Source organism: Poecilia mexicana, unplaced genomic scaffold (genome assembly GCF_051168715.1).
Source record: "Poecilia mexicana isolate PSO_F unplaced genomic scaffold, ASM5116871v1 scaffold_20, whole genome shotgun sequence".
Taxonomy (NCBI): Eukaryota; Metazoa; Chordata; class Actinopteri; order Cyprinodontiformes; family Poeciliidae; genus Poecilia; species Poecilia mexicana.
Genome location: NW_028263389.1, coordinates 11,768,938 through 11,796,725, shown reverse-complemented (window position 1 = coordinate 11,796,725; position 27,788 = coordinate 11,768,938). Strand labels below are relative to the sequence as shown.

The window sequence follows — 27,788 nt, the reverse complement described above, 5'->3', positions numbered from 1 at the left end:
TTCTGCAATGATCTGTAAATCGATCTGAGGTACATCCAATTTGGGTCATTGTCCATTTCGGAAAGCCATATCAGCTCAAATTTTACTTCCTGTCACCAAGTTTTTTTTTTGTTTTGTTTTTTTTTAGATTTTTGAGTACATTTTTTCTTCCACACTGCATAACTGTGTAGACAGGACACTTCTGCAATGATCTGTAAATCGATCTGAGGTACATCCAATTTGCAAAGCAAAGGAAATCGACCAAGCTGAGAAAAAAAACAAAAAAAACTTTACTGCAAATAGTAATTCCTTTATTTAGACGTTAAAAAGTCTTACAATATAGAGCTCCAGAAAAGATAAAATCTTTTAAAGAAAGCAAAAACATGCGTATACTACAGTTGAGAGAACAACTCTCCTTGCATGCACAGGGTCAGAGCTTCTTCTGGGTTAAGAGTCTATATCCAACCAAAACCTCCAAACTGTCAGAACGGCATAAAGACTCATGAGGGTGCAATAACAAAAACATCCTAAGTTTGAAGAAATCGCTATTTGTAAGGTCTGGGAGCCAAAGGTGTCTAAGAAATCAATATTTACCCACCTTAAGCAAATAAATTTACTAATGCCAAATCAAATCCATTTAGTCAATTACTGATACATCCCCTACAAGTCAATGAGAGGGGATGCACCTATCAGAACCTCTCCAATACTGAGACTTCTTGTTTGGCTCCCCCCAAACTAAGCATTTCTAATTTTATGTCTTACACCCAGGGGAACCTCTGAGCCGTTTGCTGTGTAAGTGTGGGGGAAAAAAAAAAAAAAAAAAAAAAAAAAAAACAGTTTAGGGGAATTAAATTAAAAACCTAGAGAATAAAGTTCTCTGGAAATCAAGAGTGGTGCCAACATCTTTCCACCACAACCAAACCATTCAGCCTCCCCCCGTGTCCGTACTGAGGGGAAACATTTCTGCTCCTCCCATCCGGATGCATGAACAAACTGGTCTTGTTCACTTCCCGTGAATCCCAGGGTTCAGGTAGCGAGAGAACTGTCTCATCTGTTCAACGGGTCAGCTCCAGCTAACACTCCAAATTGACCAGCTAAGTGATGGTCTGGCAAACATTTTCACCGCTTCCTTTTTTTCCAAAAATATAGATATGTCCCCATCAGGTTTGATAACCACATAAAAACAACTCAAACACAAACAGAACGATTTAGCAAACAGAACACCATCCCCCGTCACCGTGTCTACTAATGTTCAGTGTTGGCATTTCATCGTTGGAAACCAATTTATGGATAACAGAGTTTTCTGTCATTTTTCAAATAACCGCATGTAATAATGGGGAACAATAAAATATGAAAAAAAAAAAAAATCACCTTTGTAAAATAAATGCAGCAATTTTTATACTGGAAAACTGTTTTCTCTTTCTAGCATCCTTTTGAAGAAACTGTTGAATGTGTTGACCGTGGGGCATCTGTCACAGTTCTGTTTCTGCGTCGATGGGCACACATGCCTTTCTTTGTCCCCCCAAAAAAAGCTGTGTGCGCCCCTACTCTACTTTCTGAAGCTCCCCACTGGGTGGCGCACATGAACTGCGCAGGCTCTTCTGCAACACATGGGCATCTGCAGGTTCTATCCTCTTGTAGTAATTCTTTTTTGTTTCGATTATCTCAAAGCCAAATTTCTGATAGAAGTCGATAGCTGACTCATTGCTGATCTGCACATGACTGTGGAATGAGAAAGATGCAGTTAGCACATTTGGAGGAATCTGTTTTTTAATTACGCTTGAATCACTGTGAAAGGGATAACACTTTAGACCAAATGCAAGGAGAAGTAAAGACAGTCAAATCCCTTGTACATCTATTCTCAGTCAAAAACGTTTGAATGTCAAACATCACAAACACCCTCAACTTCTCCTGTGTTAAGACACTTACAGGTAAATGTTGTCAAAAGTGCCATCCTTCTCGCAGATGTTTAGCACATGATTGAGCATCTTTGTGCCTAGTATAAAATCATAAATTCAAATTTACAAAAATGATACAGAAAACCAAAATGAGTCACAGCAGCATTTACACATGAATAGAGCTTCTTACCAATTCCAAGTCTACGATAGGGTGCTAAACACCCAAGGGTCATGATATACAGCCTCTTCTGGTTCTGAGAGTGATCCACTCTGCAGCACACAGCCCCCACTGCAATGTCATTGAAGTATGCTGCAAGGCAAAAAAAAAAAAAACCCAAAAAACAATGTTAATACTATTTTAATAGGCAGGAAAACACATTCATGAAGACAAAAAAGCAAGGATTACTATATTACGATAGACAATCTACTCTACTGCCTCAGGTATGGACACTAAACAGTATGCATTTAGGAAGTTATAGGAAAGCAGATAGGTCTCAAAAATGTACAACATTGTGAAAAGGTTTAAGATTTTTTTGTCAGTCACTTCAGAAAGTGAAACTCATTGCACATGTTGATATATTTGAAGTTTTTATTTCTTGCAATTTTGATGGTTGTGGCTTAAATATAATGAAAACCCAAAATTCAGTGACAGAAATGTTTCAAATTGTGAAAACGTTAAACAGAGAGAACTCATGGCAGTAGTGACTTTAAGCTACTCCCTACTGCTCCCTAATCAGTTAATTAACTCAAATCCCCACAAAGGTTTCTTGAGCTTTTGAATGGCCTCTCACTCAGGGGTCAGTGGGCTACATGGGGAGTCATGGGGAAGACTGCTGACTGGACAGATGTCCAGAGGACAGCCACTGACACCCGTCCACAAGAAAGGTAAGCACAGAATGTCATTCTAGAACAAGCTGGTTGTTCACGAGTTGCTGTGTCCAAGTATATTCATAGAAAGTTTAGTGAAAGGAAAAGGCGTTGAAGAAAATTTAGCATCTTATTTGGGAATCAAGGTTCCAGTCTGGATGAAGAGTGGAGAGACCCCGAATCCATGTTGCTCCAGGTCCAGAGTGAATTTACCCATTATTGATGGTCATCCACTGGTGTTTGTCCACTGGGTTTTCTAATGTCCACAGTCAACACAACTGACTACCAGAAAAAATTTGAATGCACTTCATGCTTTCTTCTGCTGACAAGCTTTATGGAGAGGGTGATTTTGAGCTACTGCCTACTGACAACCTGCTGAGACATATCTTACCTAGCTTTGCGAGCTCTCCAACTTCCAGCACATCTTTATAAAATTTGTCGTTGTAGCTGACAGGGAAGATGACTTGGTTCAGGCGTTTCAGCTGCTTAATGTTGTGAGGCGTAACATCCCCCAGCTCGATCCGGCTACTGGAACAAGAGCAAAACGGTCAAATAGCTGACAGAGGTGCATGTAGCAGGATTGTGTCTTATTTTATTTTGCTATATAGATCATACCTACAAAAGACATAATTTGAAGCGACATGATTATGTAACTCAATTTCTTTCTTCCCTTCCGAGTATCTAAAGTATTCTGTTAACCCTCTCTGGCTGAACTCAGTATAATTAATTTTAAAATACAGATATGCTTCCAAATATTTGTTGAGTATTTTATTTAAAACGTACTAATAAAGACATAAAAAGAATGCTAAGAAAAGAACTGTGATCTGCAAACTTAAGTAATGTCGATAAAGTGTGTGTGGACAGAAAATTGTACTTAGGAGAGAATATTTTTATCTTGATTTATAACCACATTTAAAAATGGACACAAATATGTTGTGTTACAGGCGACAAATTACATCTACAGTGAATAGTTTTGATTTTTACAGTAAATTCTGACTGGTAGCTTCATTTAGAATCGCATATATTACATCAAGGTTCCAAGGTTTGCTTAATGATCAGGAGACACTAACCCAGAACTGTCTCTGTAAAGGTTCCAGTGTAGTATTTATAGGACCTCTGCAAGTGCAGAAAGGGTCTAGGGTCACGTGTGTTATTCACAGGAATGTTCAATAACATTTATTTAATCCCGTCTTCCTAATTACCAAGGCTTAGCGTAATTTGTCCATGTGTCATTTGAAAATTTCGCCACAAATAGTACAATTAAGAGCACCACAATATGTAAATGCAAACTTCATTCCTGATACTTTGACAGATCGAGTTACACTAAAAAAGCTGAAGTTGGGTTAACGTACTGGTGACTGTCCAATTAGAACACGCATTTAGTATAGTTTATGCCAATAACTAGTTCAGTGATTTGTCTGCTTTTGTAAAGTAGAAGGACGCAGCAATCATAGAAAATCAGGATATTCCCGTCCTGTCTTTTTAGCTTAGCTTCGCTTTTGAGGCTTCCCTGACTCAGCCTCCCACTAGTAGCACCTAACTGGTTAGCTTAGCATATTAGCGGTGTGGACTAACAGAAAAGCGGCTTAAGATAAAAACAACCGCAACAGAGCAGTTTCACTAGCTGTCTTGTCGTTCATATCCCCCCATACACTTGTATAGATTCAGCTTAGTTGGCTAGTTTGCGTCGTCTTCCCCCATGCCCACCTCCCTTTTAAGAAAAAAAAGACAGGCATGAAAAACTTTAGTCGCGCTAAGCTACATATTCGTGACTCAAAAAGCTTAGACTCACCCTTTCATTTTACACAGATATTATCCCTGTTTGAGATTAGGCTTGACTTAGGCGTTGTCTGGGGTACAAGTTAAGAAATTTAACAGAGTAAGGGTCAGGGATGCCTCCCGTTCTACCCTCCACATGTAGCGAAGGATTCAGTTAGCTTAGCCGCCACACTACCACGGCAGACTGTCAACCCTGAACCCCTCACGTCACTAGAAAGATTTGTCCTGAATTTAGCCTGTTAGGCTGTGTTCCGTTCTGAAGGAGATAGTATAATTAAACAACGATAAGTCAAACTATATGATAACATTAAGAATTACTAGTTATTTATGGGAAAGATTAAATCTAGAGCAGTCATCCTCGTAAATTTAAGATTTGCGTGTAAAACCAACCTGCGAGTCTAAAATCAGGGTAAATAATCAAAGTTAAATGAAAACCGCCTTTTAATCGTAAAGTCTCGCATGAAAAATGAAAAGTATTAAGACACAATTTGGTTTATGAAACAAAGTGCTGCTAATTATTATGTTAATGCAAATTAAATTGTCTCACATAAAGTAAACTCCACACACAAAACTTAAGATATCTAATTCTATTTGAAAATCAAATTGTTTTGGTGTAACATTTAAGCTAGCAATGACTGCTATCTACTAATTGAAAAACTGTAGCACAGACACAAAAATTTGTAATGAAATTTGATTTCCGATTTAGTGAAGAGATATATTCCTGAAGTATAGGGGCACTTAATTACATCGGGAAATTTTTATTTATTTATTTATTGCAAATTATACCACCAGACTTACCAAGCTAATGCATGAAGCAATTATAATAAATGTACAAAGGAATGTACATTTTTATATATTTAGTTGTCAGTTTAATTTTGTAAAACAGAATTAGGGCTGGGTCTCGTATATATGACTTTTGAAATCTTACCATTTTAGTGTCATAATAATCGTAATATATAACATTACGTCATAAACTGAAATTATGAGTTGAAACATCATAACTTTGAAAATCTAAATGATTTCAAACCCCAAACTAGTGACTGAATGTCAAAATTGCCAATACTAGTTTCGTCTTTTTTTTTAAACTCTGTATATCAATTCTGAATTTAAAACCTAAAAGTAGTCAAGTTTAAAATCGATAGTTTGTTTTTATGAACTTAGTGCATCTTAATAATGTATTTGAATATCATATGTATGTTTTAAACTAATAATTTTATCTTGTGCAGAAATGAACTTCCACAGTCGCTCACGGTTTGAAGAGCGTTGGCCCTGTGCCGTTCATGGCCGATTCGACTTGGTGTTTCAGTTCATAAAATGAACAATTGTAGCCAGATCTCGTTTTAAGGAACTGGGTTTTATCTCAATAATATATGTTTTTTGTGCAAAAAAAAATAAAAGATAAAACTTTGTTCAATCAAAACATCTAAAAGCATTAGTGAATGAAAAAGCACATAGATACCAAAATATCCGGCCTTGTTTGTAAATTGAACCAAATAACCTGGATCTCAAAAAAGATACGTAATTCCCATTACTTGCACGGAGGTGGATCCAAAATGGCGGTAGTTACCAGGGCCTTATAGTTAAAAAAACTAAAAGGCGAGTGAATGAAGTCAGCTGACCTCAGTCTGCCGTCACGCACCGCAGTAGCCAGCTTTTTTCCTTCGAGTCAAGACATTTAACGACCACTTCACGATCAGACGGTAACAAGATCTATATATTTATACTGGGCTCAGTGGTTTTGTTATTTGTAACAAATAAGGTTTGTTGTGCTCGGGTGTTAAAATGAAACCGCTTGGCTTTGCTGTAGCGACAAAACGATAGGGGTAGCAGTTTTTTCTGAACCAGGCCGACAGAGGCGTCTTATTATTTAGTATGATACTAAATTATAGTTACATTCTAGTTAACGTTGGTTTTAATGTAACGAACCAAGTTCAGTTCAGAGATATTCTTATTTTTGATTTCACGACTGGATTATATCCGCTCCCTGCAGTGCAAATAAATATAGACAGTCCTTTCGAGGAAACCTGTCCGACATCCATGAAGTCATATTCAAAGCTCAAATCTAAATTCGATATAAAGCATCAGATTGACGCTGGATTTTTCTAAGCATTAACATCTCTACTGTTTACACAGGAGTCTGGTTTGATAAAATGAAATCATGGATCATCGGAGTTAGCTATCTTTGCAGGGTTTTGCAGGTAACATCACCATGTTAAAATGTTCTGCGTGACTATCACGCATATATGTAACAAACATGAGCTTATTTTTGCCCTGTCTCTTGCCTACAGCATGAGACAGAAAATACGATCTATACTTTATCTTTGCCTTTTTAACAAGAGGGCCCCCTTTTCCAAATATGCAAAATTTTACAACAGGAGACATTTTCCTCTTGTCACAGACAATTATTGATTATCCAACTCACTGTGGATAATGATCATTTTGTGTAGATCAAGTGTTGTCAGGTGGCACGGCTTCTCCAGAGTTTCCACATAGCTAAAAAAAAAGTACTTCCCAGTCTGACACTATGCTCATTTTCCACTTCCTTAAAAGAGAGTGGGAAGCTAGTCATGTGCCAGAATCATATGATCAAGTGAAGGTTAAAGTCTTGTTTCATAGATCATATGTCTAAAGAAAATGGTTTGACCAGTATTGTTTTATCAGAATTTATAATTCAGAATTTGTAATTCATTTGTAAAGACTGGTGAGTTGAATGACAGCCACTATAAAAAGCTTATTACAGTGTGCGACAAGGCTATGTGCCATGTAATGTAAATGTGGCCAAAAGGTCCTTCAATAGAGACTTTAGTACTATTTTAAATGTAGATCTACATTTACAATGAAAGACTTTATTTGTACACTGTGTCGTTAGGGCTCTGATGGGAATGAGTATCATGTCTTCCTGAATGCACCAATATAAATGTACTAAAATATACAGTCACTGGTCATTTTTTTTGGATATTCTTTGCTTAGTATCATATTTGATCCCTTTTTGCCTTCAGAACTGCTGAAAATGTTTTGTATTTTTTGGTCCATATTGACATGACAGCATCACACAATTCCTCCACATTAGTAATCCAAATCTCCCATTTCACCACATCCCAAAGTTGCTCTGCTTGATTAAAATCTGACCAGACAGTTAAATTATTTTCATGTCCAATAAATCATCTTTGTGATATGGCACATTATCTTGCTGGAAGTAACCATCATGCAACTGATTTGTTTATCTCCGTCTTGCATGCCATTCTTTGGAAGCCCGAGAGATAGTTCAGTGAGAAAAGCAGTTTCTGAAATACTCAAACCAGCTCACCTGGCACCAATAATCACGCTGTTATCAGTCTCATTTCTTCCCCTTTCTGATGCTCCATTTTAACCTGAGCTCGTAAAGATGCCTAAATGCATTAAGCAGCTGCCACGTCAGTCTTCTGTTTGAATATGTTCATCTTAGCTGCTGTGTTTTGTTTTCTCTTCTTTCGTGCTCTAAACCAGCCATACAGTCGAGAAAAATAAATTAAGAAATCAGATGACCTAATGCTGTATGTTTGCATTGTTTTTCTATTTAAGTAGATGCTCTCTCGTGCAGTATTTGTTGGAATACTGGTAGTAATATTTTCAACATAGATCGACTCTGTTAATGGGCTCCATTTCAGTTTAAGCTAGACCAAATGTAAAACTTAGCTGATTAGCATCGTTGGATGTAAGTTTTTATTTTGTTGTGCAGTTTATTTCTACTAGAAATCATAGAAACAAAGCGTCTCCCTTGGTTTGATTCTCGCAGTACTTCCGCTGGCCTTTTGGTGGCGCTGCTTTACTCATGCCCAGATGGTTGGAGCAGCCAGGCGTAAGCAGGAAGATAGATGTGTACATCAGTAAGAAGGGCATAAAAGGACACAGGGAGAGCATCAGCCATTGGATGCAGAAAATTGCACTTTCTTGTAATGCCTACTTGCTTTGAGACGGACTAATTCATGCATTAGTTTGTTGTACATCTGAAGGTAACTGTGGAGTCGGCTGCATTGGGGGATGGGTTTGTCACGACTGCTGACAGCTTGAGCTGCTGCTGCTGCTGCTGCTTTGCTGTACAGTTTGTGCAGCAAAGGATTTAACCATTAATGTTGTTTATGGAGTTTTGGAAATTACACAAATGTGAAAAGAGACTCCAAATAGCTCTATTTTAAATACATGTACTGTTTTGAATGTTATTGTACTCAGATGATGGATGATTTTGTTACGGTAGTCCTCTGACGGTCAGCATCTGTTTTGGTTTTGACAGAATGAATTTAATCAATAGATTTGTAATTCATTTTTATGTGTTTTTTTTTTTTTTCTCCCCTCTTGTCTATTCTGGTCAGGACTCAGGATACTAACCAGTGAAGATGGACATGTCCAAGCTGCCCAAGATCAGGGATGAGGAGCGAGAGAGCCAGTTTGGATATGTTCATGGCGTCTCTGGACCAGGTCGGCCACCATGGGCTCACATATACACAGATTCGTTTATAAAAAAAGATTTAGTCACATTTGATTTGCAGCCTCTATCAAGTGCAATCCGAAAAGCTTAAATATCTCTTGTGTTCTTAAGGGAACAAACCTTTTATTACTGTCTTTCTGTCACTCCACATTTGCTAAAAGCAAAACCAAAAGTTATTGTATCCACAAATTTCCCTACGTAAACGTTTGATCACCGCTGCTCCTCCAGAGTTGAGGCACTTGTCTGGTTTCTTTTAGTTAAAGATAATATTTTTCTCTTGATTGCGTCTGCCAGTGGTGACGGCCACGGCCATGGCAGGAGCAGCCATGTATGAGCTGGTTCGTGTCGGACACAGTGAGCTGGTGGGGGAGATCATCAGGCTGGAGGGAGACATGGCCACCATCCAGGTCTACGAGGAGACGTGTATCCTTACTCTTTACCTATGTCGCTTAATCAAATTGTTGGTGTTTGACGATTTAATTTCTGGAAAACTAGGATGTTTGTCATCAATGTATTCCGTGGGTTTCCATTGTTCACAGTGATATTAACACCCCCAAGGCTGACATTTTGTTTGACAAGCATGTTTTACAGTTTCTATTTATTTCAACTTTGAATTCCTGTTAACTCAAAGACAGAATATTAGGGCTAGGTTAAGATGTAATTTTTTTTATTGAAATAAAAGAGAGTTTTTTGAATTTTCTTTTTTGTTAAGATAAAGAAAGCAAGAAAAAAAGATTAAAATTGGATCTGGTATGAACTAATGAGAGATTTTATTTTTAAGCCATATCGTGCAGCAATATTTAAAGGTTGCACGATTGTGTCAAAGAGTTTATTTTGGACACAGATGCTCATTCTTACCATTGGTGGGTTTTTCTGAGTGAAAATTCAGCTGGCGTGTCGGTGGGAGACCCTGTGCTGCGAACAGGAAAGCCCCTCTCCGTCGAGTTGGGTCCAGGTATCATGGGCTCCATCTTTGATGGTATCCAGCGACCCTTAAAGGACATCAATGACATCACACAGAGCATCTACATCCCCAGAGGAGTCAACATCGGCGCCCTCAACCGAGACCTGAAGTGGGAGTTTTCTCCCAGCAAGAGCCTGCGAGTATGGCTTTCGTCTTGAGCTCATTTAGACGAGGTATCTGTTCTGTATTGATCTTCCCTTGTCTTAACATCAGGTTGGGAGTCATATCACAGGAGGGGACATCTACGGCATGGTCTTTGAGAACTCTCTTATCAAGCACAAAATCATGCTTCCTCCCAAGAACAGAGGCACTGTGACCTATGTGGCTCCACCTGGAAACTATGACATCTCTGTAAGTTCGGCAAATCAACTCTTTACCTCGCATCCGTTGGGCCTCGCTTTGGGTTAGCTTTCTGTCTCTTTGCATCAGGATGTGGTGATGGAGCTGGAGTTTGAGGGTGTGAAGGAGAAGTTTACCATGGTGCAGGTGTGGCCTGTCAGACAGGTCAGGCCTGTCACAGAGAAGCTACCTGCCAATCACCCACTGCTGACCGGACAGAGGGTGCTGGACGCCCTTTTCCCGTAAGCTTTGCATCCTCCCTCAGAGGATTTAAGGTGTTCTGAAGATGTTCTCTTAATCCAAGTCTTCTCTTCCTGTATGAAGATGCGTGCAAGGAGGAACCACAGCCATCCCCGGAGCCTTTGGCTGTGGAAAAACCGTCATCTCTCAGTCTCTGTCCAAGTACTCCAACAGCGACGTCATCATCTACGTAGGCTGCGGGGAGCGCGGAAACGAGATGTCAGAAGTACTGCGAGACTTCCCCGAGGTGATTAAAGGGGTTTTATCAAGATGTCTTTTTGAAAGCAAGTTAGCCCAATGCTCGATGCAACTGACAGTATTGTCTGATCATCAGCTAACGATGGAGGTGGATGGAAAGACGGAGAGCATCATGAAGAGAACGGCGCTGGTGGCCAACACCTCCAACATGCCTGTTGCTGCCAGAGAGGCCTCCATCTACACAGGTGAAGCCAACGACAACACTGCGTCACCAATTCATACTGTGCATCGCCAGATTATTCGTACCTCTTTGAACTTGTCTTACTGCTTTATGTGGTAGAGTAACACAAAAAAAGAAGGTTGTTGAGACCATTAATGGACAAACAGTTGTAAAAATATCAAGGGACTCAGCAGACACTGACCTTAAGTACTAATTAAAAACTAGTGTTTTGTTCCACTTTAAAATTATGGAAGTAATTTTAAAGTGGAAACCAAACCAGTTGATTTTAATGAGACCGACTACTTTGTGTTGATCTCATTAAAACACACTAAAGTTTGTGGCTGCATTATGGCAACAGCAGGTTTGAATATTTTTTCCAGGCACGCTAAACGCTGGGAGCAATTATACATTGACTTTTTTTTGTTTTTTTTGTTTTGTTTTTGTTACTTTTGAGCACATAATTAATCTGTTTCTGCAGGAATCACGTTGTCCGAGTACTTCAGGGACATGGGATACAACGTGAGCATGATGGCCGACTCCACCTCACGTTGGGCCGAGGCTCTTAGGGAGATTTCTGGACGTTTGGCAGAAATGCCTGCTGGTGAGTTTGGAGACTCACCAGCTCTCTTAATGTGGCTAGAAACAAAAATCCACGCAAACATTCAAAAACAACACAAATGTAAAACATCAGAGTTCGTTCTGGACTAAGGTGGACTAAAAATCACCTTCTATGCAAATGACTAGCTTAGTTTTGCTAAAAGACATAATTCTGGCATTTTGTGTCTGTTAAAGGAAGGAACGTTTCCACTGTCACAATGTGTTGCAGTGTTTAATATGAGAACCACCAGCTAAAAATCTGCTACTGTGAAACAGACCTCTGTTAACAAAATTATGAAATTCTAGTTTTCACTTCCTCATATTTAACTTCTCAAACGAAGCATGTGGTGGATTTTTCCCTAAAGAGTCAGCCATGTAAATTTATCAGCTGCAGCTGCTGCACTTTCGGTCTCTTTGCGGAGTTTACTCCTCACGCTTTTTGCTTTTGATTTATGAATAGTTTGTTAGATTAAGCAGAGAGTGGAGCGTTGCACCGCTCCATTTCAGTATTTGAACCTGAATAGGAGAAAAGTAGGACAACGCTCAGCATGCAGCTGTAACCTCTGTTTCCACCCTCAGACAGTGGATATCCGGCCTACCTGGGCGCCCGACTCGCCTCCTTCTACGAGCGTGCAGGAAGAGTAAAGTGTCTGGGCAACCCGGAGAGGGAGGGCAGCGTCAGTATTGTTGGAGCGTGAGTACAACTTTGCGTCACTAGAGGGAGACAAAGTTTCCTGCACAGTCTGCAAGAGCATGGAATTGAAATGAAAGTATTTTTCAGGTCTGTGGATGTAAATGCAAAATGTATATTTGTATTTCCACACATTATTACCCATCCAATACTCTATTCTGTTCTAATCTGCTCTGTTCTGCCTTATTCATGGCCTTTCTTCTCTTCGTTTTTTGTTCTCAGTCTTCACTCTCTCATGCCCTTGCTTTCATTCCTTTCCCTGTATCCTGTGTTCTTTCTTCTATCACTCTTTTTGTCTTCCTTACTTATATCCATCCATCTTCCTGATGGCTTATCTCTATTCCTATCTTTTTGCCTATTTGTCTTTTTTGTGTCCTTTCTACTTTCCTTATAACTTGCATCCTTTGTTTCCTTGTAGCCTTCCTTTCCTTATATAGTTCAACACTTGTCATTATTTCTTTTTCTTTTGCCCTTCCTTTCTTCCTTAGTTGTGTCCCACATCTTAATTTGTATATTTGCTACCTCCCTTCTTTTTTGTCCTAGGGTCTTACATACTTACTACTTTCCATTGTTTTGTCCTTACTTCCGTCATTCCTTCATTGTGTTCTAGTTCACTTCCTTCCCTGCGTCCTTTATTTCTATCTGTCTTCAGTCCCTCCATTTTTATTTTGTGCTGATATTAGATTCAAACTCTGCTTTTTACATACCTGCCATAAATTCATCGTGGAAGGTTTCTTTTTAAACTTTGAAATTAACACAAAATGTTGGACATTCTGAGAAGTAGATGAGCGCATGGGAAAAGTATGGGAAAGTATGGACTTCAACCCTATTTGTTGGGGAAGATAGTGGTTTAATAAATCGTTTGCTCTGTTCTCAGTGTGTCACCTCCTGGTGGCGACTTCTCTGATCCCGTTACTTCAGCCACGCTTGGCATTGTGCAGGTAAGCAGTTACACTCCCATCTGTCCATTTTCTCAAACGCACCCGCTCTATCAGTGGTGGATGCTTCACCGAGTACGTGGGTCATCCCCCTCCTCAGGTGTTCTGGGGTCTGGATAAGAAGCTGGCTCAGAGGAAGCACTTCCCCTCCGTCAACTGGCTGATCAGCTACAGTAAATACACTCGCGCTCTGGACGAATATTACGACAAGCACTTCCCGGAGTTCGTTCCGCTGCGTACCAAAGCAAAGGAGATCCTGCAGGAGGAAGAAGACCTGGCCGAGATTGTGCAGCTTGTTGGAAAGGCAAGTCCACCAAATATATTCCGCTTTTGCTTGTTGAAGCACCTAAATCATGTGGCGTTCACTATGAATTAAAGATGAATTTCCTTTTGATAGGCTTCATTGGCAGAAACCGATAAAATCACTCTAGAAGTGGCCAAACTGCTTAAAGATGACTTCCTTCAGCAGAACGGTTACACCCCATATGACAGGTAAAACGCCACCCTAGGGGTATTGTCTATTTGGCACTGCCTCTGTCACACTGTAAAAGGACCATTATAAATAATAATAATAATTTACTTCCTCAGGTTCTGCCCCTTCTACAAGACAGTGGGCATTCTGTCCAACACGATAGCTTTTTATGACTTGGCCCGGCATGCGGTGGAGACCACAGCCCAGAGCGACAACAAGATCACCTGGGCCATGATCAGGGAGCACATGGGAGAAATCCTCTACAGACTTAGCTCCATGAAGTTCAAGGTGAATTTGGGTTCGCTGTGAAGGTTTATGGGTCTTGCATACATTTAAAGTGAATGTTCGAATAGGGCTGGACGATAAGGCTTAAACATAAAATCTCTGATTTTTTTTAATTTTTTTATTTTTTTTATTTCATACCGGATCAAAAATAAATATGTAATTTTACCAGGAAAAAAACCCACCTTAAAATTACCAAAAGGAATTTGTTTTAATGAGAAAAATAGTTTATCAGGATTTGACGTGACCACATCAGTTCATGTTGCTCTTTCTTTGAAATAGACACAGTTTTTTTTTGCGTGATCATTTAGAAGTCCTCCTCCTACTGATAATAATTTGATGGTCGTGTGTGAAGAGATTAAGCATTATCTATAAGACTTATACCAAAGAATAACTAATGTAGATTCTCAACATTCCTCAGTTTATGTTCTATCTTTTGTTTTTCATAAAATTACTGCTTCTTTCTCCTAACATCACTACTGTATTCTTGTAACATTTTAATATTTTGACTTTATTTTTGTAATTAGGAAAAAAAAAATCTAATTTGGGTCTAATTCTGCATCGAAGAGTTGGCCTGAATTCAAAGTCCAGATAAATACAAGCTGTAAAACATGCTTGTCAAACAAGATGGTTGGCATTGAGTGTGGTGACATCACTCTGAACTATGGAAACCCAAGGACAGCATTGGTGAAAAAAATAAATAAAATTCCAGATTTCCCAAAAATTAAATCATCAAAAAACAAAAATTCAATTAAATCAATTTATCATCCACCCTTACGTTCGAGGTTTTTCATTTTAAAGTGAATGTAAAACGATGAGAGTTTGTAGCTACTAGATGTGAGATTTATTGGAGCCCTAATTCTCACTGTTTGATTGGATTTCTGCGTGTGTGTTTGTAGGACCCGGTTAAGGACGGCGAGACCAAGATTAAGGCTGAGTACGCGCAGCTTCTGGAGGACATGCAGAACGCCTTCCGCACATTGGAGGAATAGGCTCACGCTGCCCTTCCAGTCTTTCCATCTCTACTCCTCCACCTCTGAGCACATTCCACCTCCGTGTATTCCCAGACATCGTGTGCTTCCCCTGTGATCCTCTGTGGGTGAACGTGCGAGTGTGTGTGTGTGTGTATGCGCACATGTGTGAAACTTATTGTGGAGGGGGAAAAAGAGAAAGATGTACTGTATTCATTATTTGTCGCCTCATACAGGCGTACTCTGGATCCTCTGCATGGTCACCGACTGTGTGTGTGTGTGTGTGCGTGTATGTGAATGTGTTAAATATGTGTGCATTACTTCTTTTTTGTTTACATGATTTCTGTGTAGCTGTGTTGCTTTTCCTGAAGATTTTTTCAGTTAATGTGTTGTAATTCAGACCATCTGCACAGAAGAGTATTGAATATAAATTTAAGAAGATCAGTCTATTTATTGCCAGCATTTCTTCTGTTGTTTTTGCTGCTGTTTTTTTTGTTGTTTTGTTTTGTTTTTTTAAATTTCGTTGATGTTTTTATGGTTGTATTTCAGGCTGTGTAGTGCTGTGTACGTACTTTGCTGCGTGAAAGTCCAACTGTTTCATCATAATACTCAAAGAATTAAATCATTGTGGGGGGGAAAAAAAAAACAAGGTGTCGAGTGTTTTGTTCAACCTCATTGTGTGTATCTATGCAGCTAAACTGGTATTTCTGCATGACTGTAGCACTGGAACGTCAACTCTATGGCAGCAGCAAAGCAAAGACATTTTTTTTCCTAACCCTCCTGTTGTCCTCCGGTCAAAATAACCGGAGGACAACAGGAGGGTTAAATATAGAGCTGACTCTATTCATAATTAAATTGGATTAACTTAAGGTGTGTACTGCAAGTGTTTAGATTTTTAAACACAAACACGGATGTCCATAATTTCAAAATTATTTTTAAGAAATCACTTAAATCAACTCTGATTTGCTCTTAAAATTGGGCATAATTTCCGAAACCACAAACACCTGGTAATATAGCAATCACCCTGTTTTCCTAGAGGACTAGTTAATAAAAGGTTTGGATCCCAACTAGCTGATTTTAAAGCGTCATCAGTGAGGCGTCAACTCCCACAAGGCGTTTTTTCCCCTCCCGGCTGAATGAGACGCACCTGCTGAAGCAGCAAGCAGAAGGAGGAGCACATTTGACTCAACCTCAGAGGTTTCAGAACCAAACGAATCTACTTTTTAAACCTCGGCCAGACAGAACCGGAACCCTGGGTCCTCTCCGTGTTAGGTAAGTGACCGATGCCTGCAGGTCTGGCGTGGATAACCCACACGTAGGCACGTGGAGGTGAAGGGGAACAGCGGGCGACTTTTATCTGATTGACATACCTACAGATCAGCTGATGATGGCTGTTATCGGAGAACACGGCTGCTTTGTATTTTGACTCGGATCTGGTGGTTTTAACTTTGCTGTGGTGTGGAAAGGTGATGAAGTTGTTTATTCAAAAGCGGGATTAAACCTATCCTAAGTATAGATCTCCAGACAAACCAGTTTTTGTTTGAATGATACTGACTTCTGTAGCTTCTTTGAATAGCTCTGGCGCATTACGATTTTCCTCTTGACCTCTAAAGTTAGACTTGCTGACCGCTTTGGCACTTTTGAAGACAAACTTGTTTTGATCAGTCGAATTTTAATGTTTCTCATTAAAACGTAAGGTCAGGCGCTTCTGATTGCAGAGTTGAGTGGATTGGGTTGTCATTAGCCGTCATCTACTTGCATAAAATTAATACAAAGGCCCAGGGAGGTTTTGTTGGGCAGTTGCTCAGGGTGGCATTAGAAGGGTGGGGGGTGGGGGGGACAGAAGAATCATGTAAAGTATATATTTATTTGCACCCCATTAAGGTTTATATTGGTTTAATGCACATGCAGTTAATGGAGCATTAGGATCCCTTTATGTTGAATAGGTGTATAAGAAGAAGGAAACATGCATTTATGCTAAATAAATTAGATAAGTAAAAATCACCCAATAATGGACAATATTTTGACACAGCCTGGTGGAGAATTACGACTTTGGCCGGATCTCAATTTGTGGCTGAAAAGGGCTGTTCACACCTGAGCAATGTTCAGACGTACCACCGATTTAATCAGTTCTAAAGGTGCCTTCACCATCTAAAAAGTTTGTCAGTTCAATATTATTATAATTATGTAAAATTCTTGTCTAAAAAGCCAAATTATTTCGGTCTTGTTTTTGTTTATAAAGGCAACTGAGTGGCGAAACATCCACAGTAAAGGGGGAAACTTGTTTCATAAGTATTGTAATGTATAGAGGAACCATTTAGAGTAAAAATCTTGTACACCAGGTTTATGTGAAACATTGACAGGTCTTGATGATTCGAATGGTTTATTCTTGACAACTTTTATAGCATTCCATTCTGTTACTGTATTGTCTTTAAGTGTAAACCTGGATATTTCTGTTCCAAGCAGCCCAGCAGAGCCGATGGACCAACTTTCCAACCGGTCTGGAGTGGGCAGTGATGATATCACGGATGAAACGGGATCCCTGCTGGACGTCCAGTTGAGCTCGGATGAAGATGTAAGGAAAATTTAAAACAAACAAGAACCTGGAGCACAGACCTGAAAATCTTCAAAATCATTACACACTTTCCTCAGACTGACTTTAGTCATGAGGACAAAGGTTGCTTAGAATAATAAACTAACAATATTACACATGCAATGAAGATCTTTCACTGCCATCTAGTGGTTTGGATGCAGTATTGCGGTATTTTCAACTGCATCATCCGTTTCAGACACAGACGCAGAAGAGATGTTCTGAAACTTTGAGTTTTAAATTTATTTGAACCTGTAATCTTCCCATTTCCCACAACAGAGCTCCGATGCTCTGGGTCCATGTCTCGCTGTGCCTCAGTCTCCTCTGCCAAGCTACAAACAGAGGGTGGAGGAGTTTAAGAGGCTGTTCAAGGAGCTGCCTGACTCAGAAATACTCATTTTAGGTAAGTTCAGGATGGGGGGGGAGAGAGAGTATTATTTTTTTAAAAAAAATCATATTTAGAGGCTAATTTTGGTGGGGGGGGGAACTTTAGTTCTCAAGTTTTGGATAGATTTGCAAATATTTGAGCTGCTTATTCCACAATGTCTTGAAATAAGTTCCTGAGATAAAGCTGAAAGTTTTAAAATAAAACTTCAGGTGTTCTTATTTGTCTGTACTGGGTGTCTGCTGTATGTTTTCTCCTCAGACTATCCCTGTGCCCTCCACCGGGACATCCTCCTTCAGGGACGCCTCTACCTCTCAGAGAACTGGATCTGTTTCTACAGCTATGTGTTTCGTGGCACAAAGGTAATGAGACCGAGGGGGCGAGGGGGAAGGACGAGGAACCGGAAACGAGTCTTAACTTTCAATAATGATCCCCAATGTTGTTGTTCTTATCGATAAAAAAAAATTACAAATAAATTGTCTTTTGTTTTTGAACCTGTGAAAAACAACTGTTACAATGGAAAACATCTTGTGCTCTAACATAATTAATTAAAAAGAGCAGTTTAGTTTCTTTAAAAATGGGTTAATAATTAAGCTGATAAATGTAAAAACAATAAGTACAAACAAAGAGTTCTATTTTAGTTTATTTATTAGAATTTATCTGATAAAGTTGAACCAAAGCAGAGAATACCCGCCCCACAGATTATCTGTAGAGATTCATAGGGTCACGTTTGCTTATCAACATAGTTTATTAGAGCAATGATTTCAGAAGACTGAATACATCTGGTCTCCTGTATCTATATTTGCTTGTGTTAAACGGATCAGCTGTTTGTTACAATCCACATTACCCAAACACCTAAGATTCAGGAAATGGTTATAGAATAATTAGATTTTGGGGAGAATGCGTAGCAAATAAAAGCAGAACAAGGCAAAAACAAGTTTTTTTGTTTTTCTTTTATAGAACATTCTGGTATTATAAAGCACACATTGAAAATGAGGAATATTGTTTTTGGTTTACATATTTTAAGATACATTTGTACAAAGCCAATGTTTCCTCTTGGTAAATAAAATGGTTTATTGTCATAGCTTTTGGTCAGACAGAGAGTGGCGATTCCATATTTATTTTCCCAAGAAAAAAAAAAAAGATTGTATGCATCAGTTACATTTGCAGAAAACATGATTCTAAAATGGGTCAAGTTACTCGTCACTTATCAAAGCACTCACTGGTGGTTTTCATAACATTTCTTTATTTAATATGCATTTACAGATTATACTGTCTCTCAAAGATATAACCACAATGTCCAGAGAGAAAACCGCTCGACTGATCCCCAATGCCATCCAGATCTGCACACGTACCGAGAAGGTATTTGAGCAAAAAAAAGGACCTGATTTAGACCTTCTTTATGTAAAAGAAAAGTACATAATCCTAAATATATTGTAAATGTTGTTCATCATTCATCCACAGTATTTCTTCGCTTCCTTCTCTGCAAGAGAGAAAAGCTATCTGAGTGTTTTCCGCATATGGCAGAACAGTCTGCTGGACAAGGTAAGACTCTTCAGAGGAGCAGTCGGGCTCCAATAGGAGGAATGACTGCTATTCATTTGCAGTCAATTTTCTACCGTCCAATCTCCTTCCTGAGGACCAGTATGTCCATTTAGAAAGCAAATTTCTGTATGCAGATACAGAAGTCCCACAGATGGACTCTCTGATATCAGTGACAAACTGCAAGGTTTTTGCACTAGTTCAACAGACTGAGTTTTTGTTTACTGTTCGACAGGTTGAGGTAAGGTTTGAAGTTTACTCATGGAAGTCATGGGTATAGTACAAAATGAACCCACAGGATCTAGGCTTTCACCTTTGGCTCAGTTATTGATTAAAGTAACATGGGAAAGCAGGTCTATCTCGTTCCCCCAAAATAGACATGTTTACTTCTGCACTTCAAAAACCACAATTTGTACAAAAACTGCAACTGCATGTTGGCTAAAGCCCTTTTAAGAGGTGGACTCAGGTAGAAACCTAAAGTGTGACAGATGGGAGCACATAGAAACACTTGGAACTCTGAGCCCTAGAATCAGATCTGTTTTCTGTTTGGGGATACTACAGTAAATAAGACGGATTTTATTTTTTTTAAAATACATAGGAAAACCAAACTTTTTTTTTTTTTTTTTAGAAACCCAATTTCTTTTTTTTTAATCACAAGTCTCAACCTACTGTTGAGAGCCCAATAAGCGCAGTGAAGTTTTTTTTTTTTTTTTTAAGGCACTGTAAAATGCAGTTATAGGCCTCCATGAAAGTCAGTCAGAATCAAAACTAAACTGTCCGAACAAAATTTTGGGATCTAAAAATAATTAATAAAATATGGCGGAAGTAACTGAGTATGCCTAATTTTATTAGGCCTATCGTGGTTGTGAATAAACTGCACAGAGAAGGCATTCTGCATTAGGGTGACCTCCTTTTGTATATTTTTATGATCAGTCAGAGTGAACTTCAGCCCTTTAATTTGATTTCTGCTGCTGCAGCCCTTTTTTTTTTTTTTTTTCCTTCCCTGAACGGTTCCCCTCTCACAGTGTGGGGACGGCAATCGGGTAAACACCTGTGCAACAACCTGAGTTCATTGACCCCATCTGGGTGTGGCCAAGAGATTTGTGTCGACAACTAAACGGACTTCGCCGCAGCTCGGCGTCAAAGACTTACTGCTCGGATCTCGGTTTCTCTCTCTGCGCAGAAGAGGAGGGTTTCTATTAAATATCTAACTGGTGTTTGGGCGGCGCGTCTTTACGGACTTCCTGAATGTGCGCTGGTGCGTTCAGGTCACACGCCATTCAAAACCCGGTCGGAGCGCACAGCGGCAGGGGGATATGTTCTCTGACAGGTAGGAGAACCCCGACGAACCGGTTTACTGGAACTTTGTGCTTGTTTTTAACGCCTACGCTAAAATAAAGGAATTATTTTTTCCTTTATCAGGCTGAATGAGCAGATTTGTGTCCATTTCTAGCTCCTCACGTTTGAAGTTTGTTTTTGGCTTTTTCCCCCCAAACGATATTGGGTAATCCGAGCTGCTTTTGCAGTGAGAACACAGTAGTGCAACCTGACTGACCTAGTTGACGGATGATTGTGTTTGTAGGTTGTCACCCATGGAGATAAGACTGTAAATTATTCCTTATGGAGTTCTCCAGGCTATACACCCGCTGCATAATTGCTTGTTTTTGTGCTCACCTTCTGGTACCAAGAGAATGCAGGAGGAGGAGACCTCTGCATGCTTCTAATTTATGTTTATTTATCTTTATTTTAGACTTTGACGTGCCCGGAGCTGTGGCAGATGATCAAACAGCACTATGGCTATGATCTGGGCCTGAACAATGAGGAGATGGAGAATTTACAGGTGTTAACAGAATCAACTGGGCAGACCAGGTAACTTGGCCTCAGCTCTTGGGACCTTGACCGTGTTTGTTTTGGGTTTTTTTTCCCCTGACTTTAAAGATGCCACAGGGTTTCATTCTTTCTTTGGCCAACAAACGATGACCTTTAAAGCACATTTTGGGGTATAGATTTCAAAATAACTCCCTTAAAAACGATAAAAATTAAATAAATAAAAAAGCATAAAAAGATATAAACCTGCATTGTGCATGTCTGTGTGACATCACAAGAGGCAAAAGAATCAACCAAGCCCAACTGATCAGCTTAATATATTATAGTGATCTTTCACTGATTTCAGGACTCTGAAGCAGTCGAGTTTCATCTCAGTAGTTCGGGGTTTAGCACCGTATGTTTAAGGCAGAGTTTGACGAAGCTGAAGAAAAACGGTGAAGATGGTGGCGATTGCCTTCAAAAATTTTACTAGTACGAATTTGTATATTACTCTGAATTTATCTTGTAAAGGGCGAAGGAGCAAAATAACCAGCAACCATTTGATTGCAAAGAGGGGAAAAGAAGATGAAGACCTATGTCTCTGATTTAGGTCTTCATCTTATAATGTCCCTGTGACATAAGATGTCACAAGAGGCAAATACGAGCATAAACTGTTTTTGGGGAAGGCATAGCTTATATCTTTATTGATAATTTACAAGGGAATGGCAAAAAAATAAAATAAAATAGAAATCATGACCATGGCAGCATGTTCTAAAAAGGAAGGTTGATTCTACAGAAAAGTTTGGTGCCAGCTTTAATCTTTTATGTTTTGTTTTTGTTTGCTTCTTTTTAGCCTGCAGCAGAAGTTCATCAGTGCCGCTGATGAAGGTCTCGGGAGACCAGAGCGGCCCAACAGCCTCCATCTCCCAGTGGTGGAGCATGTCCCGTTGCAGAGCTCCACACCTCAAGGAGAGGAGATGCCTTCACCCATGAGCTCACCAAGGACAACCAACACGGTATCATCTTCTTTTCCTACATTACTCAATATTTTCTTTACTCAAATTATCCTCTTAGAATGCTATTCATTTCCTGCAGGTTGAGTCTCATAACTCCCCGTCCCTACACCGAAGTCCGACTCTTCCATTGGCGCGTCATCCCGCAGAAAGGCTCTCCAAGCGTTCCACTCAGTCCCTTGATCTCAACGCCAACGAGAACTTGTTGGAGCAAAGCGGCTCAGAAACAAGTGAAGAAGGTAAGAGGATAATGGGGATGCGGATTGTTTATTTTTTTTTTTTTTTGTTCATTATGTTGCTCTCGTGTTTGCCTCCACCAGTGGAGGATCGAATTGATAAATCCGAGGAACCGGGGCGACTGTACCTCAACAAGGTTTTCCACATGAGCGCAAGCAAATTGTTTGAGCTGCTCTTCACAGACTCCAGCTTCACTCAAAGGTTTATGGAAATCCGCAGCATAACGAGTAGGACCTTACATCAATTTCTCCCGTATTAAAACGTGTTCATGGAAGCTTTTTAATAAAGTTTTCCCATTTTGTGTCTTCAGATCCGAGCTCTACTGCTTGGCAGAAGGACGACTCAGGAAATGACAAGCGGGTTTTGAGCTACACTATAGCCATCAATAACCCCCTGATTGGGAAGTTCTCCACCGCCACAGAGAACCAGGTGTGGTTCTGTCCGTGTGAATGGTTGACTAGACGTGTAAACATGTTTTTTGTTTGGCTTATTTGAGCTTCATTTACCTCGCCAGACTCTGTCCAAAGAATCCAGGGAGGGTCAGTATTACCGGGTGGATGCCGTGGTGCACACTCATGACGTCCCCTACCATGATCACTTCTACACACAGAACCGCTACTATATCATACGAGTCTCCAAACGGAAGTGTCGACTAAGGTGATGAATTAATGTGCAGACCATTTATTTAAATGTTAATGGATTTGAACTAAAAGTCTCTGTTTTGTTTCTTTTTGTTTGTTTGTTTTGTTAGGGTGTACTCTGATGTGAAGTACAGCAAACCAACATTTGGTCTAATCAAAACCTTCATTACAAAAAACTCCTGGACTGGCATTGAAGATTATTTTAGACAACTGGGTGAGTTTTTTGGGACGATGCAAAGGCAGAAAAGGGCTTGTCCTTTTTTACTTTTTGTTGTCACTCCGTGATTTATCTTATGTTTTATCTGATGAGAACAGTTTCTTCCGGCACACATATAGCACTGCTGAATCATATTACTGCTGTGTCTGCAGGAAGGGCAAAGAATATCAGGGCTGATATTGCAGTTACTCTTATCAGCTGCTCTAAATGCACGTCACACAAAGCTGGAGCGGCAAACCTTCATTATCATTTATTGTGTGTGAATTAGTCATATCGCTATGGAGAATTAAAAACGATCTAGCAATAGGAACAACACAGTGTGCTGTGCAATCTCGGCTTTATGTTTTTGTGGAATAGATAAACACAAAATGGTGCAACTGTGAATGGGGGTGCAGAGGAGATGCATGGTTTTCACATGCAGACACATTTTTTTGGGGTAATTTTGTTGCAAAACAGCCTAAAACGACACACAGCTGTACTTAATAGTCGACGGAAGATGTTTTTGTTTTTTTTTCTCCTTTGAAAATTCTTGTTTAGTTGCACAAGCTGATTCAGATTGAAAATTCATGTTCACTGATCGTCTTCAATTTTTTTTTTAAATTTTCATTTAGATTTGGGTCTGTACTTTGATTTAACCATTTTAACACATTAATACAATTTGATCTAAACCTTTTGATTTGCAACCCTTGCTCTATATTTACTGCTGATGTCCTGTCTCAATCTGAAGCCGGTTGCTGTCCGTAATGGGTTTTATTCCTTTCATTTGTTCTTGTACATGTTTGCTGTGTCCCCTGTAATTTACAGCTATTATTGATTAACTTCTAGGCAGTTTGTTGCTCTGCCTTTTCCCCATCCATATCTGAGTTAATGTGGATGACTAATACATGACACAATTTTTATTACACGTGTGTCTCTTTGTGTTGCTCTTCGTCATAGAATTCTTATATGAAGTTTGTGGTTGTAACGTGAAAAAGTGTATGTTTGATGTTATAAATCCATGCAAAAGATGGATGAAGCTAATGATTATGAACATAAAAAAACTAACAGTTGCAGATAAAACTTCTTGAATCTGTGGATGGTTATTATTCAGAGTTGTTTAACGGGAATTTTGCCTACAGTCTGCAAAAAACTTGAACAAGAAACTAGCTCACAATACAGTGGGTAGTTCTTTTTAAATAACTTCTTAGCCCAACTTTCCTTTTCTATATGTTCTTCGTGGCGATACAGAAGCTGAACTGCTGGAAGAGGAGTCAGAGATGAACCAAGCAGTCGGAGAGTCTGGAAAAGCTGGGGTCCGCAGGAGGAGGCGAACGTTCAGCCGGACTCTACTGGATCATGGAAAGCCCGGCAAGCAGTCAGGACAGGATTCTGAGCACAGAGATGGAAACATGGGTACTGAAATATTTTAGACATAAAATAAAGTTACCCAACTGTACTTTCTTTACCATATAGGTTGGTATAACCATGTAGTGTTTTGCATGACAAAGTTGGTGGCAAACAGATGCCATTTGCATACAGTTTCTGAAGAGGGAAGCCAATTTGAAAAAATGTAAAAGACATTGCATCATTGTAGCAGAAGAATGGGGCAACATTTATCTCACGGTTCTGTTGCAAAACGTTTCCTGTCCTTAGTAGAGCATATCCTGTTACATTAAACCAGTGCAAAGTTTTCTTATTAATTCAAAATTCTACTTATGTCTGTATGCCAAAAAAATTAAGCCTATTTAAATCTTGTTCTTTCAGGCCCCATGGATACCACAGGCCTGCAGAGATGGAGCACTACTGCAATAGTTGTTAGCATGAGTGTAATGTAAGTTGATAAACCAAAGAGGCAGCTGAATATTGTGACTTTTCTATTTTGTTTGGGAGGATTTGCGTCTTTCCAACTCGAGCATGCAAAGTCAATTCTTGTCAAACCTGCGAATGTCACAACCTTTTGTTTCTGCGTCGATCATCTGATACCACAGTCTTTTGTTCTTGTGACATAAACTGTGTTTTCTCCTGGTTTCAGTCTGCTGATCCTGATGGTGCTCAATCTGGGCTTGTTTTTCAAGCTGTGGGCCATGGAGGACGTGGCTCACCGCATGTACCTCACGACAAAGCATCGGCTCAGGGAGCGGATGGAAACCAGGTTTGATAACCAGTCTTCTTTTAATCGACATATTTCTGTGGATAGTTGGACAATCAATAGTTGACTAAAACTGAGAAGTGTTGTTTGTGAATGTGATGCTTATGCAGGAAAACATCAGCGTTCTTTTCCTGCATAAGCAGCTCACCTCAGTTCCCTGCACTAAGTCTATGTAGATGCTGTCTCAGTGAATATGGTTGAACAACAGGTGTTGCATCAGCTCTCGTCTAAAGTTACATGCTGTTGAGTTTGCATTCAGTGAGTGCACCTCATTATTGCATGCAGGAAAATAATGGTCCCTTTCTGACAGCTTTGGACCACAGTATGGTCCCAAGCCATTGCCAGGGTTCAGGACCAATGAGGACATGCAGCTGCTAAAAACTGTCCTGCAGGACTCCATTCTTCTCCTAGAACAAGTAAGATATGAACTGCTAATGTGTAACATAAAACTAACCACAAATTGCATTGAGATGTTGGGTGGTAGACTGATGCAGATGTGTTTACTGTAATTGAAAGTGAAATAATGTAAAGGTTTTTGTTTTTAAAGAGAAAATGTTGTGCAGAAATCAAATCTAAAGCAGCCAAGGCATTTTTTTTTCTGGCATTTTTTTCGACCTTAAAATCAGTCAGATTAAATTGGGAATCTCTGTAAACCCCTGTTTTCAAATCTTGCAACAGATTATGAATTGTATTTAGGTCTGGAGTTGGACTAGGCCATTCTGCTAGATAAATATGCTCCAGAGCCTTTTTGGCCCCTCCATTGTGACTTACAAAACGAAGTAAGACATTTTTAATTTTTAAAGGGAATATGACGTTGTGGTGTTAGCAATTTTGCAACATCAGCATAGAACATCAACAGAAGGAAACCAATGGTACAAGGGTTTTTAAAAGTAATATAAATGAGTCATAGCTTCGAAGAATTTAGTGCTATATATTTTCCCATTGTAGAAGTCGGCAGATTCACATTGTTATAAAATCTAAAAAAATTTAGATCAACTTCCCTGGCTCTCAATGGCTGTATGTTTAGTGTTCTGCTGGCGGGTCGATCTCAAGTCTTTTTGCAATCGTTTTTAGAATCGCTTTGTACATGGGTCCATCTTCCCATCTCAAACAACTGGCTTTCCTGTCTCTATGTATATCTACTTGTCTCTACATCGACGTAAAAACAAGAAGCCCCTTCTTCACAAACTTGGTCGTATGTTTTCCTCCACAGCTCCGTACCTCTCTAGTTGTGCTCCAGCAGAATTTTGCTATGGCCAATCAAACGGCAACTCAGCAGTGACCTCATCCTCGTCCCAACTGCACTGAAAGAAGCTGCGTTCACATCCGTGCTAAAAGAGCAACAGACTGCTGCTGCAGACTCCCTCAGAGGAGGCTTGGTATCCACAGCTTTGTTGCTCCACTGGCGTCCCCAGACTCCAGACATGCCATGCGTTGCCAGAGTTGCAAGCCAGCACCGCGGGATGATTTTTATTTTTTTTTAACTCAGCTGCTATTGAGGGGAAAGATTGTGCAAACTTCTTCAGGGTTTTTTTTTTTTTTTTTTTTTAAGTGGCATATTATTCCTCCATTTTACCCAGAAATGTACCACGAGTGTAAATATTTATTTTACTTTTGTTTTTAGTATTGGTACGTGCATTACTATTTAAGAATTTTAATTTTTGCACAAGTCTTGTGAATATCTCTGAATCTTTAACTCAAAACTGTTGTCATCCAAACTTGAAGGTTTTATTTTAATTTTAGTAAACATAAATTAAAGTTTGGCTCTGGTGTTTGGTTTATTGTATACATTTAATTTATATTTCAAGGCTCATCACTGTGTATAATTTAGATTTATTTTCTGTTTTTTTTTTTTTTTTTAATCAGTTGTTGGTGATGCACAATACAATTGAGCCAGGTTTATTGTTTACAATGTTTTTATCCTGAATGTTAAAGGAACAGCACAGTGTCAATCTGCTCCTTCACAGGCTGTATTTATATTAAACTATCTTTGCTTTTTATATTGAAAGGATTTATTTTTTTCCTCTGTCTTGTATAGTTATCCCTTCATTTGCAGATGTTAAGTGTTCAAAGTGAAAGGACTCTTTTTGGACTCTGGTATTCTTGGATGCTAGGTGGACTTCATATTGTTCTTAAAATGGGAAAGAATAAATGATTCAATGAAACGGAACGTGATATCTTTTTCCATTTCACGGAACCAACACACAGCTGAGAGTCTTTAATTATTGACCAGAAGCCTGTGTCCTCTTGGCTAAAGTACATATTGCTCCTTGTGTTTAGTCCTTTTGACTAAACACAATAGAGTACAATAAGGCATCTACAGTAGGAT

The 27,788-nt window shown here is 39.4% G+C and overlaps 3 protein-coding genes across 6 annotated transcripts; 2 read left to right on the top strand and 1 right to left on the bottom strand.

Annotated features, from left to right (window-relative positions):
* Positions 1 to 268: 268 nt before the first annotated feature.
* Positions 269 to 4,735, bottom strand: naa50 (N-alpha-acetyltransferase 50, NatE catalytic subunit). Of its 2 annotated transcripts, none has more exons than XM_014975491.2 (5): positions 4,537 to 4,735; positions 3,136 to 3,269; positions 2,068 to 2,187; positions 1,909 to 1,975; positions 269 to 1,701 (listed from the first exon to the last, which is right to left on the bottom strand). In XM_014975491.2, exons 1-5 carry the CDS (start codon positions 4,542 to 4,544, stop codon positions 1,524 to 1,526), a joined length of 507 nt encoding a protein of 168 aa, XP_014830977.1. In that variant the 5' UTR covers positions 4,545 to 4,735; the 3' UTR covers positions 269 to 1,523. The 2 variants fall into 2 exon arrangements, with proteins under 2 accessions (XP_014830977.1, XP_014830971.1); XM_014975485.2 differs by having other exon boundaries at positions 3,136 to 3,272; positions 4,537 to 4,734.
* Positions 4,736 to 6,074: 1,339 nt separating this feature from the next.
* Positions 6,075 to 15,549, top strand: atp6v1ab (ATPase H+ transporting V1 subunit Ab). 2 transcript variants are annotated; one of them, XM_014975523.2, is made up of 15 exons: positions 6,075 to 6,223; positions 8,873 to 8,978; positions 9,283 to 9,411; positions 9,878 to 10,092; positions 10,166 to 10,303; positions 10,382 to 10,533; positions 10,616 to 10,778; positions 10,866 to 10,974; positions 11,428 to 11,550; positions 12,126 to 12,240; positions 13,115 to 13,178; positions 13,276 to 13,479; positions 13,573 to 13,667; positions 13,764 to 13,935; positions 14,829 to 15,549. In XM_014975523.2, exons 2-15 carry the CDS (start codon positions 8,897 to 8,899, stop codon positions 14,919 to 14,921), a joined length of 1,854 nt encoding a protein of 617 aa, XP_014831009.1. In that variant the 5' UTR covers positions 6,075 to 6,223; positions 8,873 to 8,896; the 3' UTR covers positions 14,922 to 15,549. The 2 variants fall into 2 exon arrangements, with proteins under 2 accessions (XP_014831009.1, XP_087857725.1); XM_088001599.1 differs by having other exon boundaries at positions 6,089 to 6,223; positions 8,880 to 8,978.
* Positions 15,550 to 15,990: 441 nt separating this feature from the next.
* On the top strand, positions 15,991 to 27,629 carry gramd1c (GRAM domain containing 1c). 2 transcript variants are annotated; one of them, XM_014975538.2, is made up of 18 exons: positions 15,991 to 16,172; positions 17,364 to 17,475; positions 17,770 to 17,893; positions 18,137 to 18,237; positions 19,142 to 19,237; positions 19,340 to 19,420; positions 21,168 to 21,286; positions 22,077 to 22,239; positions 22,319 to 22,475; positions 22,557 to 22,700; positions 22,784 to 22,902; positions 22,988 to 23,130; positions 23,225 to 23,328; positions 24,559 to 24,723; positions 25,075 to 25,141; positions 25,343 to 25,462; positions 25,770 to 25,875; positions 26,673 to 27,629. In XM_014975538.2, the coding sequence occupies exons 2-18, from the start codon at positions 17,380 to 17,382 to the stop codon at positions 26,739 to 26,741; spliced, it is 1,974 nt and encodes a 657-aa protein (XP_014831024.2). In that variant the 5' UTR covers positions 15,991 to 16,172; positions 17,364 to 17,379; the 3' UTR covers positions 26,742 to 27,629. The 2 variants fall into 2 exon arrangements, with proteins under 2 accessions (XP_014831024.2, XP_014831031.2); XM_014975545.2 differs by having other exon boundaries at positions 16,045 to 16,172; positions 17,367 to 17,475.
* The last annotated feature ends 159 nt before the right edge of the window (positions 27,630 to 27,788 follow it).

Coding starts and splice junctions, on each gene's coding strand:
- naa50 (XM_014975485.2), bottom strand. Junction 2,188..3,135: donor TGGAGAGCTCGCAAAGCTAG/GTAAGATATGTC, acceptor TTTGCCTTGCAG/CATACTTCAATGACATTGCA. Junction 1,976..2,067: donor CTATCGTAGACTTGGAATTG/GTAAGAAGCTCT, acceptor ATTTTATACTAG/GCACAAAGATGCTCAATCAT.
- atp6v1ab (XM_014975523.2), top strand. CDS start 8,897: ATGGACATGTCCAAGCTGCCCAAGATCAGGGATGAGGAGCGAGAGAGC. Junction 10,093..10,165: donor CTCCCAGCAAGAGCCTGCGA/GTATGGCTTTCG, acceptor TCTTAACATCAG/GTTGGGAGTCATATCACAGG. Junction 13,936..14,828: donor TTAGCTCCATGAAGTTCAAG/GTGAATTTGGGT, acceptor GTGTGTTTGTAG/GACCCGGTTAAGGACGGCGA.
- gramd1c (XM_014975538.2), top strand. CDS start 17,380: ATGGACCAACTTTCCAACCGGTCTGGAGTGGGCAGTGATGATATCACG. Junction 19,238..19,339: donor TCTGCACACGTACCGAGAAG/GTATTTGAGCAA, acceptor ATTCATCCACAG/TATTTCTTCGCTTCCTTCTC. Junction 22,903..22,987: donor CCACCGCCACAGAGAACCAG/GTGTGGTTCTGT, acceptor TTACCTCGCCAG/ACTCTGTCCAAAGAATCCAG.